The sequence below is a fragment of the Diprion similis genome, chromosome 10 (assembly GCF_021155765.1).
Source record: "Diprion similis isolate iyDipSimi1 chromosome 10, iyDipSimi1.1, whole genome shotgun sequence".
In the NCBI taxonomy this organism is placed as follows: Eukaryota; Metazoa; Arthropoda; class Insecta; order Hymenoptera; family Diprionidae; genus Diprion; species Diprion similis.
Genome location: NC_060114.1, coordinates 12,196,011 through 12,213,354, shown reverse-complemented (window position 1 = coordinate 12,213,354; position 17,344 = coordinate 12,196,011). Strand labels below are relative to the sequence as shown.

The window sequence follows — 17,344 nt, the reverse complement described above, 5'->3', positions numbered from 1 at the left end:
GGATTTTTGGCAAAAATTTCGATGACTTTGAAAAGTGCTGCAATTAATTTGTGAGGGCCCTATTTCGACGGAATTTTGCGAGAGAAATCGATTGAGCGCAGTCCCAATAGGCTCCGAGCAACGGATCGAAAGTTACAGCTAAAAAACTGCAGATTTCCATCGCCGTTTCTCTGTTGATGGTCCTACGCTTTTTTTAATGTGTTTTTCGAGTTCCTGGGGTCCCAATTGGCCTAGAAACGGTCATACAAACCAATTCGGAGACCAGAAATTTTCCGCTCTAAAAATCGCAAAAAAAGTAAGGCTAACCCCTTTGGATGTTTGGCAAAAATTTCGATGACTTTGAAAAGTGCCGCAATTAATTCGTTACGGCCCTATTCCGACGTAATTTTGCGAGAGAAACTGATTGAGCGCAGTCCCGATAGGCTCCGAGAAACGGATCAAAAGTTATAGCCAATAAACTGCAGATTTTTATCGCAATTCCACTGCTGTTGGTCCTACGCTTTTTTTAATGTGTTTTTCGAGTCCCTGGGGTCCCAATTAGCCAAGAAACGGTCATACAAATCAATTCGGAGACTAGAAATTTTCGGCTCCAAAAATCGCAAAAAAAGTAATGCTAACCCCTTTGGATTTTTGGCAAAAATTTCGATGACTTTGAAAAGTGCTGCAATCAATTCGTTAGGGCCTTATTCCGACGTAATTTTGCGAGAGAAATCGATTGAGCGCAGTCCCAATAGGCCCCGAGCAACGGATCAAAAGTTATAGCCAAAAAACTGCAGATTTTCATCGCTATTTCTCTGCTGTTGGTCCTACGCATTTTTCAACGTGTTTTTTGATTTCTTGCGGTTCCAAGTAGCCAAGAAACGGTCATACAAATCAATTCGGAGAACATAAATTTTCGGCTTCAAAAATCGCAAAAAAACGTAAGGCTAACCCCTTTGGATTTTATGCGAAAATTTCGACTACTCTGAAAAGTGCTGCAAATAATTCTTGAAGGCACCACTCCTACGTAATTTTGCGAGAGAAATCAATTGAGCGCAGGCAGAATACGCTGCGAATAACGGATCAAAAGTGCATTATTCCGACGTAGTATTCCGAGAGGAATTGAATATGGATTGAGCAACTGATAAGAAGTAGGATGCAAAAAACCAAAAATTTCCTCCGCATATATCCAGCTATTGTTACAACGCTGTTCTTGATGATTATACTGCATTCTTTAGGGTCTATCTAGTCTAATCAGACTCGTTCGAATCCACTCTGAGAGGAAGATCCCGTGGTACGAAAAATCGTAGAAAGAGCACGGCCAGTCCCTTCGGATTTTCATTGTTTCATCTTTTCCGATTACCGACAACGCTTCAAGAAACTTTATCGGACAATCATTTCTTTTTAATTTCGAGATAGAAATAGATCGCACGCAGCCTAGAGTCGCTGCGATTCAAGCCTCAGAAGGCAGAACCGAAAAAGTAAAGAAAGCGAGGATATCTTGCTGGATTTTTATAGTTGTTTATTCCACGAAATATTGGATGGTTTTACTGCATTCTTTAGGGTGCAATGAGTCGAAAAAGGTTCCCATCTCATCACGAGATGAAGCGTTTCCGTGTAATTATCATTTGCATATGCATGATGTACGAATTCAGATATAGGTATGTAATCAATGAATAAGTAATGTGCAAAAATCAATAACGTTTTATTGGCTGAATATACATTTATGTTGCAGTTTCAGTACACCATGTTCTGTGGTACTTTCCATATTTCCAGATTCCCCTTACTTACGCCTATAGCTACTAAGTCTCTGCAATAGAAAACTCTAACATTACCCAAAGTTGTAAAACTTCCTCGATCAAAAGATTCCTCATTTATTTTACGCAATAGTACACCGTGGCTATTTTCTAGTCAAAATATTTATGGTATACCTTTTAGTGTTGAATTGCAGACAATTCGTCTCGCTGCCGTTCGTTTTCAATAACATTTCGGGCATGTTTTTCCCATTTTCCAAGTTGTAAAACATTATTATTTGACCAGCTCCATACGCTGCAAAAATATTCGAGTTCCCAACCACCCATGATAGACCTATCGCGGTATCTTCCACACCTATTACGTGCAGGGAATTGAACTGGAAGAATAGTGAAAGTCAATCAGGCATAGATCAATGATCTAGACTTTATTCTCTGACGACCAGTTTCAAATCTCATGTTATATTACTCATCAACTTCCTTCTCGAAATAATAATGTAAAGAAACGAATGGTAATTTTTTTAATATGCACCTGTGATAATCGATAAATACGTATTTCCTTATCGGTACCACTTGTCACAAAAGTATCGCAAGTTTTCGACGAAATTATGGATGTTATGCTACCTTCGTGTCTTTCAAACTGATCCACTACTGGGTCCATGGTATCTCTGCTACCTGTATAAAAATAATTAATCAGTCACTCTATTCGCCACGATCATTTTGTAAAGTCATGGGGTCTCAATTTGAATGTACACCAGAGTGTAAACATAAACCAAATATTTTGAGAACCTACTATACACTGTACCTTCTACTGGGGTACCGTGATCAATATTACACCTGTATAAGCCCCCACATAAAGTTCCAAGAACAAAGATAGTTTGATCAATTGTAGAGAAATTGAGAGCTGTTATACATAATCCAGGTTCTACTGCTCTTTCTTTTCTACCACTGGCGCTACGTGGCCTTGTTTTTTCTGAAGGATTATGTTCTTTACTGATCTTAAATCTGGAAAAGGGATGACGAAAGTCTCATAAACTTATCATAAATGCAACTTTGAGTATAACTTAATAAAAAATTCTATATTAAAATCTCTGTATATTATACAGCTTCGAATCTGAGTTTCTTTACCTCTTGTATAAATCAACATTGGTAAAATTGGCAGTCAGTTTGTGGACGAGTAAATATCCATCTCTACCGGCTGTGACCAGGGGAAATACACCATTAACTAATGTGGGTCGCCATTGAACCACAGACAAGGAGTCTCCGTGAGCAGATAACTGAAGCGGGGCTGAAGACTTATCATCTCTCAAATTCCAGACTAAGACATCTCCTGTGTGTTTACATTTTCGCCATACAATTGATTTTGTCAATACTACTTATCAATTAGTATTTCTTTGCACAACTCAACGATATTTACCATTAAATAAACCTGCTGCTAGAATGGAGGGTTCCACAGGGTGATATGATAATGCAGTGACACACGAGTTTACTTCCAAGCTTCTGTTTGGTGTTGATGGAAACTGATCTTCTTTCGTAAAATTGAAAATTCTGATACTTGATGTATGGTTACACCACGTGTCATGACATACTGCACTGTATGACAAAGCCAAAGTTCCACCACCGGCACTCCAAGTAACACAGCTTATTTTGGTCTGAAAACAAAATAAAAAGTATCAAGTTTTTTCAGAAGTTGTAAGACTTTCATATTGTTAATTCATCCCAGTTTCTGAATCATAGGCTTGATGATTGGTGTATATATATACAAAATTGCCGACCGAGATAAGTGATACAGAATAATTGAATAATTACAAGGAGCTGTGTAGTTTCTGAGAAATGAATTCTTATAATACACAAAGGAAACGGCACTGTACCTCGGCATCCGCTTCATTGAGGGTATTAAACTTTGTGAGCAACTTAATGCTGCTAGATGGTTCTCCACCAGTCGCAACATCATACCCATCAAAAGCAGTGCTGCCATAAATCTCGTCGAGTTCATCCAATACCGAAGGTGTGACGCGTTTCAGAAATGCTGACAGTTTCTGGTAATCGACATGTGGCGCATTCTTGTCTTGACGAACAGTTTGGGTCTGTTGATTATTCCAAGAAAATGATTACATTCGATAACTAGATATAGAAAATGAGAGAAAGTAAATTAATGACCAGAATAAATACTTGTACAATAAATCATTCCATAATTACCTAAGCTAGTTCACATGGTTGTATGAAGTTGCATATTTACCTCGACATCCTTCGACTCGAGAACTTGATTCTCGCGCTCCTGGAAACGAATTTCCTCTGTCTGAATATTGGCGGTACTTTGTGATCTGGGATAATAAAATTGCCCAGTTAGTGAGTCTGTTTAGTTGATCGTCGCACAGAAGACTCATGGTCATTCACAATTTCCAATGAGTGTTAACTGCAGATACAAGTCGCATTTTGGTGAAATACAGTATATCATACAAGGGAAGATGGTATACACTTTTTCTTTACAAGAGAATACCGTTCATGGAGATGTAATATTTGTGTACCTAACCTCAAACATAACTGTCATAAAACTCACTTATCAAGTGATGCTTGCGAGGAAAATCCAACTGGTGGAAATGACTGATCATTAAACATGGTTTTGTCGTTTCTAACGAATCTGACAGTTCTGGTTACAGGACCAATTTTAATTCCGTAGTATATATGCACAGCAGTAGCGTCAAACACCGAGCTGTCAAACTTAACACAAATTAGCAAGTTTGACACTGCCAAATAGAGAAAACGCCTGACCGCAGGCAATTCATTGGACTAGATGCAGTTTCAAAAAGCATCAATTAGGAGCACAAATGGTTCAATTGTGCCAGCGTTTGTGCGCATTTAAAATGGAAAACAGTGATGAATTTCACGGGATACATTGGCAATATATTGATCAATGTTTATAGGACAATGTGTTTGCAAAAAAAAATTATCAAAACAGAAAAATCTGGGATGGTGAATAAAACCGTGATTTGAAATCTGTGAACATGATTTCTTTCAAATGTTCGCCAACCCAATATCGGATGCAGGCAATTGGCACGAAAATAGCGCTGTCTAGTGAGCATGCCCTCAACTTGACTGCGGCGCACATTGATGTTATTTCATTTTTCAAGTATCAGTAGGCGGTCTTGATAAGTATTCTATATTCAGTGGAGTAGGGTCGACGTAACACGTGTTAGGTCGAGCCAGTGCGTTTATTTAAAGCCAGTAGTGAGGTACTGATTTCATCTAAAACCAGAGGGTCTCCGTCAGTTAACCGTAAGCCATATTACTAGAACCTCATTTAGCTTGTAATCGCGTTGCCGGGTTAAAAAAGGGCCGAAATTTCGAAGAAAATAGAAGAGAATCTAGGTAAATACGCAGTGTGTACTTTTCCATCCCATCCATTTAACGTCGAGCTCGCATAAAGAATCGAGCAAGGCACATCCTGGTACACATGTATTTCTACATACGCGTCTACTTGCGAGCTTTCTACGTAGTCATATGTATGTACAAGAATGAGCTGGCACAAATTCCACCGTCTCATTAGTTTTACAGATTTATAATCATCTTGACGAAATTCGATCCAATATTAAAAACAGCCGTTATCTCGGGTCATTTTATTGCGCGTATGTTATGCAAATACCGCGAGCTGCCTACGTGCAAATTACCTAACCTATGCCAATATGCCTACCATAACCTAATTACCATTGATTGATATAGAAAAAAAAGGTGCAAAAAAAGTTGGAATAAACAACAGCATATTGTTGTGCGTTACCACTTTACTGTAACTGTTAGGCACATCTTATATATAGAAATGATAATTTAGTCAATTATATTCACCAAATGTCATTCTGCATTTTGATAAATCAACAAATTTTATAGCTAAATATTAAATATGTTTTCAAACCATTGTTCAAGCGTCGTAATAATATCGCATTCACCTTATGGTAAACGGTAGTTCTCGCAATATTTCACAGATAATAACATACTCGACAATACTATTTAATAAAAAATTCTGATTGAAATCTTTCTATGACTACTCAGGAATACTTAACGAACCTGAATGAAATTGCTCATTGGTTTTCCGTCGAATCTTCAACTCCTATTTGTTTTTGTATGCTATCTTTTCCACTAAATTGACAAACAAAATCCAAATGAATGTACATTCGAAGGCTGCAGCAGCAAGTTTGCTTCTTTGTTCAGGCATAGATTAATTTGGAATATGTTGCATGATTGATCGATTTCACCTATTGCACCTGGACAGTGCGGCAGCCGTAGTTCTAGGAATGGCGCATCCGTATTATATTATATAGAAATACATATTTTGCACTGACTACTTCTTAGTGATATTTAGATGCTTTGACTTAAGAAGTAGACCAGCTGCTAGTGTTTTCATTTGACATATAAGTTTAGCAGGCTCTTCTATTTAAGGCAATTTTTTAAATGTTATTGTCAAGTTTTCTTCTGTTGCTTGTGTTCCGAACAGCATTGCCATTTGAACATTCAAACAAACAATCAACTGATGATTATGTGAAGTGTTCATGTGGAACTGATAATTAGAGATAACGCATGACTGATATGATTGCAACACTCAATTGTTGATTTCTCTATATCATGTTATCTGCTTGTATCCGGCGATCTTGAAAATTATGAATTTTCCAAGTTTTTTGTTGCTCATTTTTCTCGTTGAACGTTTCATTTTCCAAGTATTCTTTGTCAATAATATTTTCTATTTTCAATTATTTTAAAGACACCTTAAAATGCGAGATGAAAACAATCTATACTAAAATAATCTTCGGTTCATTGACCGAGCACCGTTCTATGGTTTTTTTTGTTTTTTAATTTTGATTTCATGAAAAATCACTAACTGTACTCATGGAGTTATTTCGACGTCAGTTTTTTTTTATGTAGCCCTGAAATTAAAGTCTGCATGGGAAATGATGATATCAATGTTTCAGCCTTTCTTCAAACGAAGCACATCCGTGATCAAAAAATAGCGAATTGATTCTGCGAGACATCATTACAACGATCGATTACTCTTGCGCAACGAACACCAAGAAACTAACATCAAAATCTGCTGATAAGGTGGAGGAGGAGAGCTCTATGTGCACCACATTGTCTTTTTCGAGCAACAATACACCTATTTTCGGAGATACTCTTGTTGGATACTCTAAGAGTTCCTTGTTTACGAGTTCCAGCTTGATTAGATACGTAAACAACGCACGATATGCACAACGAGATCACAGCGGCAGTTTTGTTCTTAGTAAAGCTGATAGAAAAAAGCGAAAAATTTAGTCCTGATCAGCTGAAATGCTTTCAAAGACGTCTGGTCGAGCTTCTGATAGAACGATTCAAGAACCATTGGTTTCCTGACAAGCCGTTCAAGGGTCAGGGCTACCGCTGCATCCGGGTCAATGGTCATAGTCGGAGGGACAAAACCCTCGAGAGTGCAGCTCGAGCTGCAGGTGTTAAGTATGAGGATTTGTCCCTGCCTGTTGAACTAACGCTTTGGGTTGATCCGAACGAAGTATGCTGTCGCTTTGGGGAAAGCAAAGGTTCCTATTGCACCCTCGCCTCTTTCGACGACAAGGAAAATGCTGTTCCTATGCTTCAGCTTGGTGGCCATAACGCGGAAAAGGAACCCAGGCACATCGAAGAGTCTACAAAAACACAGGTCATCATCAGCACATCTGGACAGAAATTGCTAACGGTAGTTTTTAAGGCGACTCTACATATTTGAATTGTACGAATGAAGAGTTCAGTGCCACAATAGCCTAACCCACATTGTCGATAAGGTTCATTTTACAATCCTAAGCAATTTAAAATTGCCCTATCGACAATGTGGTTTAGGCTACTCTGGCACTGAACCCTTCGAATAAAAGTCGTCAGGCGCTCTTCACCCCCTTTGAATACAAAGAAAAAAGAATATTTATCAGAAATTTACCTATCACAAAACAGCTAGGCTTTTTATGCAACTTTCTGTAGTATTCAAATCATTCAAATTACCATAAATTTATCATTGAATTCCTTTTGTAGAAGATTCTATGGCCTACAGTCACGTTACCAAACTCTAAGTTTTCATTTATTTTCAGAAGTCTCATGCGGTCCAAAGCGTCAGCGAACACCATAGCAAGTCAAAGCCTCTGAGCGCCGTAAATCAAAATCAGCAACATTCTAGCAGTAGTGCAGGTAGGAGACGTAATTTGCATAGCCCAAGGCCTCACGTCAATAGAAATCGTTCATGGTTCAACCACTCCTTCAGCATGGGTTATGGTCCGCACCCAATGAACCAGCCATGGTACAATGTGATGCCTCCACCCCCATTTATGGGGGGCCCATCCCCCCCACCCTTCATGGGTCACAGGGGCAACAAATGGGCGCATCCTTCCTCATATCCTGCCGGTCCTGCCAGATTCCATCACTGGTCTCCCAAAGCTGCCCTTAAAGTCTAAATTCCAACGATCATACGATACCCAGAACAGTTGAATCCGCTGCATACTTTGACAATATTTTTTTTCAGAGCACCATGTTGTCGCCGATTAATATAAACTAAACAATTTTATATGCAGCTCCTACTATTGATGCTTTTCTACTATTACATTGCATACTAATGCATAATAATTGACAAGCATGATTTAATTAATTTTAGTTTAAAACCTGATACTTATCTCCATTTTTCTTTAATTGTTTGCTCAATCAGATATTGCATAATATTTCTGTAATTAGTTACACTACCTTAATTCCAATTTTCAAAGCATAAAACAAACAATAATTTTCTGATGACTGCAAAATTTAAAAATAAACTATATAATTTAAAACAATAACAATATTGCAATTGGTAAAGTGAGTTTTCTTTCTTCTTATGTAACGCAGGATTACGTTTCCGCCGTTAATATCAAGTTATTATCAGTATGGGAAAAAGAATACTAAAAGTCTGCAACGGATTTCTCCTGTATATCCCTCTAGAAAATGACCAAACGCGCTATCAATATTTACCCTGTATAAACGAAACCCTCTCGAACTTCGATTAAGGTTAACGATTTTCAATAATGAGCTATATTATATGTGTATTATATGTTGCATTGTAGTATTCTATTTATGAAGATTAGATTTGCCTGACCAAATTAAGTCTCATCAACCTATTTATGCTAAAGGCAACTGTACAATACATTTAGTTTCGAGTTTCATTAATTAAGTTCATAACACTATTGCATAGAATGCCTTATTTTCTAAACAAGGTTTCGTATATTGCCATTCTGGGAAAAGATTAAAAATAGACGAAAGAAGAAATCAATAATGATGTAATCGAATTTTGAGCCACTTTCTACATCTGCCACATTTTAAGTAATTAACAAATGCTATTTTGGTTTGCTGGATCTATTCTTCATGGGTGTAATATTGCGAATGAATATTAGACGAAATTGAATATAATATAATAATACTTAGATGTGTTATTATTACTAATGATAATAACTTGAGCTGAAATGCAATGTTTCTTTGACGATTATACGACATCATAATATGTCGAAATCCGGGATTAGCGGTAGTCAAAGTAGAATAGTATCGGGCTACAAGATTCGTAAAATTGTAAAAGTATCACAAATGTAATAATACCACATGTGTATTTCAATTTAACTCTAACGTACTAGAACTGGATAATAGAGTCTGATAATAGATTGTTATAATAGACAAGTTTCGTCGATTTTTCATATATTGTATCTTTAGATCAATTTAGTATTATTATTTTTTCTACAGTAAACGATGTGTCTGCATTTTTTATTTTTTACCTCCTAAGAATACAATCGCGTGGTGCAATTATAGATCGACCAGTATACTTTTGTCGTAGGTAGATAATTTAATTGAATCTATTCTGTTGCCCTGTACCTACCGAGAATTCCTTCATTTTCCTTTCATTTTTTTTTCCTCCCTTTCTACTACACATCCTTACCTGAATACTTTGCATAATACTTAAACGTGCAATTGACCATTAATGACTGTTACCAATATCATGATTAGTTATAAATATTTATAATTTTTTATACACACATCTTTGTTCGAAGTGTTATATGTTGTGAATGGTCCTACGTTTGAAACGTTGCGAGTAATTTTTTTTCTGAACAATGTGCTTCGGTGAAAATGCAGCTGCACGAAAGTACACGATAAATACCAGAATGATAATGCTGATGATGATGATGATAATAATAATAATATAGACAATAGTAATGTTCATAATAATAATGACGAAGACAACAACGAGTATGATAATTAAAATTAATGATAATTAAGTTTAAATAAATTTTTTCTTTCTTTTTACATTTCTTGGTGGATAACAGCTCGCAACGTTCTAAACTGTGTCATTATTTTGGTGTGTATATATCGACGTGTATATACATAATATTATATACACGTAATTCTGTAGTCTGTTTTCAGTCAGATATGTTATTACAAAAGAGAAAAAGAAAATAATTGAACGAATGTAAAAAAAGATAACTTCTCATACATGAGGTTGCATTTTTAAAGCAAAGTAAGCAATATGTTTTGTTTTCTGTTTATCGTCGTAGTCGTGTTTTGGATATGATAAAAAAAATCATATCCGTAAATTGTAATTATAATATTATGTTACTTGTATAGATATAATCTTGCCAAAGAAGCATTGCAATCGAGCATGAAATAATGTTATAAATATATCTCTATTTTTTACTAACCGAAGAAAGACGTCATTATTTGGCAGAAAATAAGAAATATTTGCATACTTTATACAATCATTATGTATAACGTGTGCGTAAACAATCACTGAAGGGTTACAGAATAATTTAATTATGCATTTTTTACACAAAAGAAAAAAGAAAAAGGAAAAAATATCATATGTTTATCTATCAGAAGTTTTCTATTATCCAGATATATTAATTTATTATTATAATGGACAACAGTCAAGAACTGAAATCAATATAGGAGAGAAACGTATCTGTACATACATTTACGGAGAAATTATATAGTTCCCGGTTCATAATTGAATAAATTATTCACCTCAAGGACAAAAAGTAGAACAATTAGAAATCATAATAACTAAACGACATTGATTTGTCACGGATATTAGATGACACCGGGTAATTTTGGTAAAAAACGAAAAACATGTCGTAAAATATTTGAGGTATATATATTTATATGGAAAAAAAAAAAAAAAAAAAAAAATTGAAAAGACATACGTTCGAAAGACCGTTAATGATAAAATTGAAGAAATAAAGAAGTCAAGAAACGTAATTGTTATTACACATATATATATATGTATATATATATATATATATGTAATAGCAAAGACCATGAGCTTTTATAGTTAAGAACGGAAATACAAATAAATTTCTTTTATATAATTTTCCCGTGCAGTGTCTCTAAATAGGATATTATCCTGAGAGCTCAATGATGGAATAATAAAATGTTATACGTCTGTAATTTAAAAATAATATATTGAAAATGTTTGATACGTATTGAATTAGGGTTATTGTGGTAATGCAACGGATACGAAGCCAATTGTTTTTTCTTTTTCTTTAATATATGTATATGATATTTTTAGATATTCTGCTTCACCGGCGTTGGAAATGCTTTTGTCCTTTCAGTACGTTTTGTAACGTATCAGAAAGAAAAAATGAATAGTAAAATTCATCGTTATAATGATTACGTTTTGTTTCATGTACAGTTATAATAACAATAATAATCGAGGTAGTGCTAATAGAATTTTTTAATAACGTTACGAATACTGATAAATATTAATAATTGATAGAGGGGCACACGATGACTATTAATTAAATAAATGGATAAATTAATGATGAAATATTTGTATTACATAAGTATGTGAGGTGTGTACGTAAGTGGGTGAAGTACAAACTTACATATTTTATATTATACGCCGAAAAATTACGACGAAAAGTACGAAAAAAAACGGAAAAATATGAATAAATTACTGAACAATGAGACTTATCATTTTAATCACCAAGTTAGCTGATAACAGTTGTATACATTTATGCATATAATATATTGGAAAAGAAAAGAATTTATGCACTGTGTTACTGCCGATTATACCATGCGTGTACCTCTTGTTACTATCGCTCCTGTTATGATTATTGTTTCCCAAATAGAAACGAAAGTGAAAAATATTATGATTGTATGTTAGTTATTAATATTTTAATCATCAGTTGTATACCTATAATTTGTTCTGTATTCAATGTGTTAATCGTCATTAATGCGTTACTCTCAGATCAACCCCAGATCTGTGGTATTTATGATTATTTCTAATTGGAAATACATCATTCGTTAGAGGAATTGTACATTGCATTATTATACACTATGTAGTATGCATAATTACATTGATGACGAGAAACGAAAGTTCATTACTATTATTATATTATATTATGTTATATTAATATTAATATTAAATGAATCGCTGAATAATAATGAGACGAGAACGAATAGTGGAAAAAATCAAATAAATAGTTTTGCAAATTGAAAAAATAATCACATTTTTGTTGTAATTGAGACCGACTACCTACCTGTCCTCATCCAAATATGTGTTATACGTGCCAGTTTTTGTATATTCGACTTTCACACGTGTTTTTCCATTCATTGAGATTGCATTCGTTCTTCAAGTCCAAAGCTTTCAATTCTTCACGTAAATTTTGACATCGCTATAGCACTTTCGTATTGAAGTGATTTTATGCGATGTCTGATGATAATTTGTAGCTAGCTAGCTTTTTGTCTATGAAAAGATTCTACCGTGTCTGAGCAAATTTCATGGTGAGACTGCGATCATGTCGTAATAATAACTGTAAAACTAAAATGTCAAATTAATGAGTTGATTTTTTAACGAAACGCGGGAGTTAAAAATCACGTGTTATAATCAATTTTAATAATTATTATAGAAAAACAATTTACACAGGGTTCGTTATAATATTATATGTATAATTATATTGCTAGTCGACGAAATATAGGTAATATATATATACATGTATATGTCTGTATAATTGCATATATACATATACATATATCCTATAGAAAAAATGCAAACGTTGCGCAATGAAGAACATATTTTGTTTTCAAACACAAAAAATTTATACAAGGAGTGCTTATCTTAATAATATTTACCTATATATCTGTATAATGGTTAGTTTCTTTATTTACTACAATTATTGAATCATTTAATATCGTCATTAAATCTGGATAAACCATTTCGAGTGTCTTACACTCTATCAATATGAAAATTCTTAAACTTCCAGTAATTCTTCATTATTCTTTCACCATTCTTCCGTTTTTTCATTGTTGTTTGTGGTTTTTTTCTCGTTTTTTATTTTTTCCCCTTCATACTTTGGCTTTAAATTAAGGACTAGTATGTCGAGCTTCACCCTGTCGCCCTGCTTATCATCGCAATATTATTATTATTATTATTATTATTATTATTATTATCATTAATACATTAATATTTTATTTTTATTACTATCATCATCATAACGAGAACTATTACATAGGTTTCCTGATTTTTCATAAAAAACAGAATTCTTCATACCAATGCTTACAAAAGGCCTTATAAGTAAACAATTAACTCTATACATATGGTAATTGTACCAGTTATTGATACGTTTAGACCCAATTATTGAATCTCATATTGTCCAAAATTATAAATTGACGGCACAAATTGTGCATTTATGAATGACTAAAACCAATTGCTAGAGGGTTCGATGCTATAAATTTATTTTTTGTTAATTTGAAAACTAAGGATGAAACAGTTACAACCAAGGTCAGTAATTGGGACAGTGTCAATAACCGGGACACTCACCTTATATGCGTAATACGTTATACGTTCGCACAAAAATACTATGCGTTGTCTACATTTTCACACATCAACATATATCGAAAGTTGTAACGATCGTTCAATTTCGATGGGATAAGACGCAACTAGATGTGAGCCTCTTCGCTCTTTAGTTAAAATTGAAGTTACACAATCCAAGAATAAAAATGATGAATTACGATCAGTATTATGGGCAGTGTACGAATGTCAAAGAAAGAGGAAATTAAATTATGACGCGTTTATGTGAAGTTCACATCGTTTATACAAGACTGTATTTTTTCACTTGAAGTACTATGCAGATCATAACAATATTGGAAAGTCGCAATAGTAACAACGGTAAGTACACCTAATTACATATTCATTGAAAAATGAATTAGAGACTGGTGAGATTTAATTGTACATTTTTTTTTTTATATAATGATGCATGGTGACAGGGGAAGCGAGAACATGATGTACCATTCAGAATTGGAAATATAATTTAGAATGAGAATGTAAAAATACTATATGTTATTTACAATCATTAATTTAATATATGTCTACATCGCAATAGATATTTAATTATATTGCGCAGTTATTTATAGTCAAAGAGCTTTTTTTTAACAAAACTTTGTTTTCACAACTATTTACGTTATCGTAATATGTTATGTGTGTATTTACATGTATTCTTATACGAATAAGGTACCGCATCGACCACACTTCACATTCAACATATTATATTCATTTACTTATTAATTTATTTATATATTACCATCAATGTCTGCTCGCATGTACAACTTTACAATTTTGTCTAAATTCTGCATTCGTCGTTCGTTGGCAACAGTAATAATATTACTAGAAGATATCCAATAATTACTGATCAAAATTCAAAATCTCTAGTCTTTTAGAGTGACACAAGTAACGTGATTCATTTTCTTACCGGTTCGCAAAAAGTTGAAAGCAGCTGTAAGCACAACAGTAAACGCAGTTTACTTCGATTAGATTTGAAAATACGTGTCCCATTTCCATAATTTTATTCTACCAACTGCCCTCGGTCAAAGAAGTAATCTAACTTGATTTCAGGGCAGTATTGCAATGGTGAAAGTAGTGAGCTGGTGGATGCTTTAAAAACTTTCTCGACATAGATGTTCAGAAGTTTTCGAAGAGTGAACAAATAATTACGAATCGCAGTCGAACAACATGTGGAGATGTTGAAGGAATTTTTGATACAAGGTTTAAGAGATCTTGAGTACGATATGTGAACTAAAAATCCTCTTCAGCGCATGTGTCCGAAGGAAGATCTTTTGAATGTGCAAAACACATTTTAAAGGGTGTTTAACTGTAATACAAGTTCCAAAAAAGGTATTGCAATCACGTTGTGTATGGAAAATACGTTGTGAAATTACCATATTTCTAAACACAATTCCAGGTACAAAATTTACAGTGTCTATAATGTAACAGTATTAACAACGGAATACGTTTGAAAGAGATTTTGAACCAGACACGTGCGTGTTCTGTGAAAATCATTAATTTCATTCGATCAGCATGGAAAATCTTGTAGCTCTATTTTAAGTATTCAGTCAAGTTTTGGATTCTGGTACCTTCAGCGACAACGTAAAAAAGCAGTGCAATTAAAATGTGATCGATGTCAAAAGCTCTTGATCTTATTAATTCTGCGGTAGCATGGTATATTTCAATGTGTAATTTTTCTTTTGAGTGTATGCATTTATGTGCGCGTGTGTGTTCCTTTCTCGTGAATTTTAATATCTATCTAGATAATATTTACATTATGTACATTAAAAGTAATTAACTTATGACCGTACCTTAGTGATTGTATAATTAGGATTGACTATGATCTTATGATAATCAACGGAATAATGGATTATTAATATCATTATGAACTAGTACTATTAGCATTATTATTATGAATATTAGTATGATGGTTATTATTATCATTATTGTTATTTTCATCATCATTATTCATAATATTTATTATTATTCATAATATATATTATTATTATCATTATTATTAGTATTAGTAGTATTATTATTAAGTAAAATATGAAATATAGCGCAGACGGCTGTATGTCCATCTCCAAGGTACTATATTGGACGAATATCGGTCCGTTCTAATTTACTTAGCACTTGGATGAGCAAATACTTTGGAGATTACATAGTTTAATTATTTCAGGTAATATTATATTCAAGTATTATAGATGATTTTGTGGTTTATCCAGTTCGTTATTTTTTTGATTTTTTTTTTTTTTCTTTTTTTTTAAATACAAATATAAAACATGTATATATGTAAATAGAACTCTTAATTATGCGTGAACGGGTTTTCCTCTAATTGAGCATACGTGAATTTTTTTATCATCAGTCTAAGTTGACCTCTGCGGTTTTCATATATATTCATACAACGACGGTCAACGATAAAAGATTTAAGCCTGTTAGATACTAGCTGTATAAACGATCAATCGACACGATAATGAAACAACAATAGTGTACGCTAATTAAACATTATTCATAAAATCCAAACTTTCAATCATAATCCCTATAGCAGCTGTGACACATAAGAACAATTTCATTATTTTAAATTATCAAAAAAGTTGATTAGCTTTCCCAAGCTTTCACCGAAGTAGATCCAATATTTGCACAGTCAGATACGATGTTGTAATCCAGAGGGGAGAGAATTTCCCTCACAATTCAGTTGTCTATTAATTTACACACAAACTTCAGTAAAACTTATTGCGATAATGCATATACTCAGAAGTGACTGAATGCTTGAGTTTGAACTGCAGTTTACAGGTAGCAGCAGTACTTGTTTTGCACAATAATATTCGATCACGTGTACATTGTTTATTCTAGCTTAGCTCAATCAAAAATTTGAACGTTTCTTATTTTTGTTAGCGAGATAACTACCACAGGCTGAACATATACACTGTGTCACAATACCATATCTGTTTCAAAAGAGTATCTATTCCACGTGTAAACTATTTTTTTTTTTTCAGGTTTATTATTTTTCGAGAAAAAAGTGAATTTCAATAGATTGAAACGCATACTATATCTTTCTGTGCTGTATCGTTGGTGAAGTAAAATATAGTGCAATTTAGAGCTCAACTTTCTGTACGTTTCACATGCATCAACAGTATTAGCTGACAATAGGCCAATTAATTAATCAATTTATGATGAAATTCGTTCAAAAATATATATTATCAACTACTAATTAGGCTTTGACAAACATAAACGCGTCCTCTCATTTAACAACACGATTAATTTTCAAATATACATATAGCCTTAGTTATAGGTATGTATTTACTAAAGTAGCATGTTTATACTATGTATACTATACGTCATTGCATAGTATATCCTAAGTATAGTGAGACCCTCATGTAATCCATTTCAATTATTCGTGGAGCGTGAGAAACATTAAGACTTATTATTTACAATGATAATAACAATAATAACAATAATATATCAATAATAATATATGTACAATACTGAAACGTCTATATATGTATATCGATATCAATTCATAATTCATTTAAGTAAATGCAAGAAAAAAAACTATCGATAAAAACGAATATTAACTATAGTTATTATTTATGATCATTATCATTATTGTTATTCCTATTAATGTTATTTTATATCTTATAGAGTTGGCTCATTTCTACTTGTTTGTTTACTTATTTGTGTTTTTGTTCGCTTCTTCTTCTTCTTTTTGAAACTTTTATCTCAAGTGTAGCACCTAACTCAGATGTGTATATACGTATATATATATATTAGATAATATATATGTACATAA

The 17,344-nt window shown here is 33.5% G+C and overlaps 2 protein-coding genes across 7 annotated transcripts; one reads left to right on the top strand and one right to left on the bottom strand.

The window, feature by feature from the left end:
* Window positions 1-1,660: 1,660 nt before the first annotated feature.
* LOC124411305 (cytoplasmic dynein 2 intermediate chain 2-like) lies at window positions 1,661-4,449 on the bottom strand. 5 transcript variants are annotated; one of them, XM_046890369.1, is made up of 9 exons: window positions 4,291-4,449; window positions 3,970-4,054; window positions 3,602-3,817; window positions 3,148-3,382; window positions 2,859-3,060; window positions 2,524-2,735; window positions 2,263-2,405; window positions 1,911-2,110; window positions 1,661-1,789 (listed from the first exon to the last, which is right to left on the bottom strand). In XM_046890369.1, the coding sequence occupies exons 1-9, from the start codon at window positions 4,347-4,349 to the stop codon at window positions 1,717-1,719; spliced, it is 1,425 nt and encodes a 474-aa protein (XP_046746325.1). In that variant the 5' UTR covers window positions 4,350-4,449; the 3' UTR covers window positions 1,661-1,716. The 5 variants fall into 5 exon arrangements, with proteins under 5 accessions (XP_046746325.1, XP_046746327.1, XP_046746328.1 ...); XM_046890371.1 differs by having other exon boundaries at window positions 2,536-2,735; XM_046890372.1 differs by having other exon boundaries at window positions 2,859-2,928.
* Window positions 4,450-6,690: 2,241 nt separating this feature from the next.
* Window positions 6,691-8,877, top strand: LOC124411923 (protein BTG1-like). 2 transcript variants are annotated; one of them, XM_046891466.1, is made up of 2 exons: window positions 6,691-7,404; window positions 7,823-8,877. In XM_046891466.1, exons 1-2 carry the CDS (start codon window positions 6,958-6,960, stop codon window positions 8,180-8,182), a joined length of 807 nt encoding a protein of 268 aa, XP_046747422.1. In that variant the 5' UTR covers window positions 6,691-6,957; the 3' UTR covers window positions 8,183-8,877. The 2 variants fall into 2 exon arrangements, with proteins under 2 accessions (XP_046747422.1, XP_046747421.1); XM_046891465.1 differs by having other exon boundaries at window positions 6,691-7,440.
* Window positions 8,878-17,344: the final 8,467 nt, after the last annotated feature.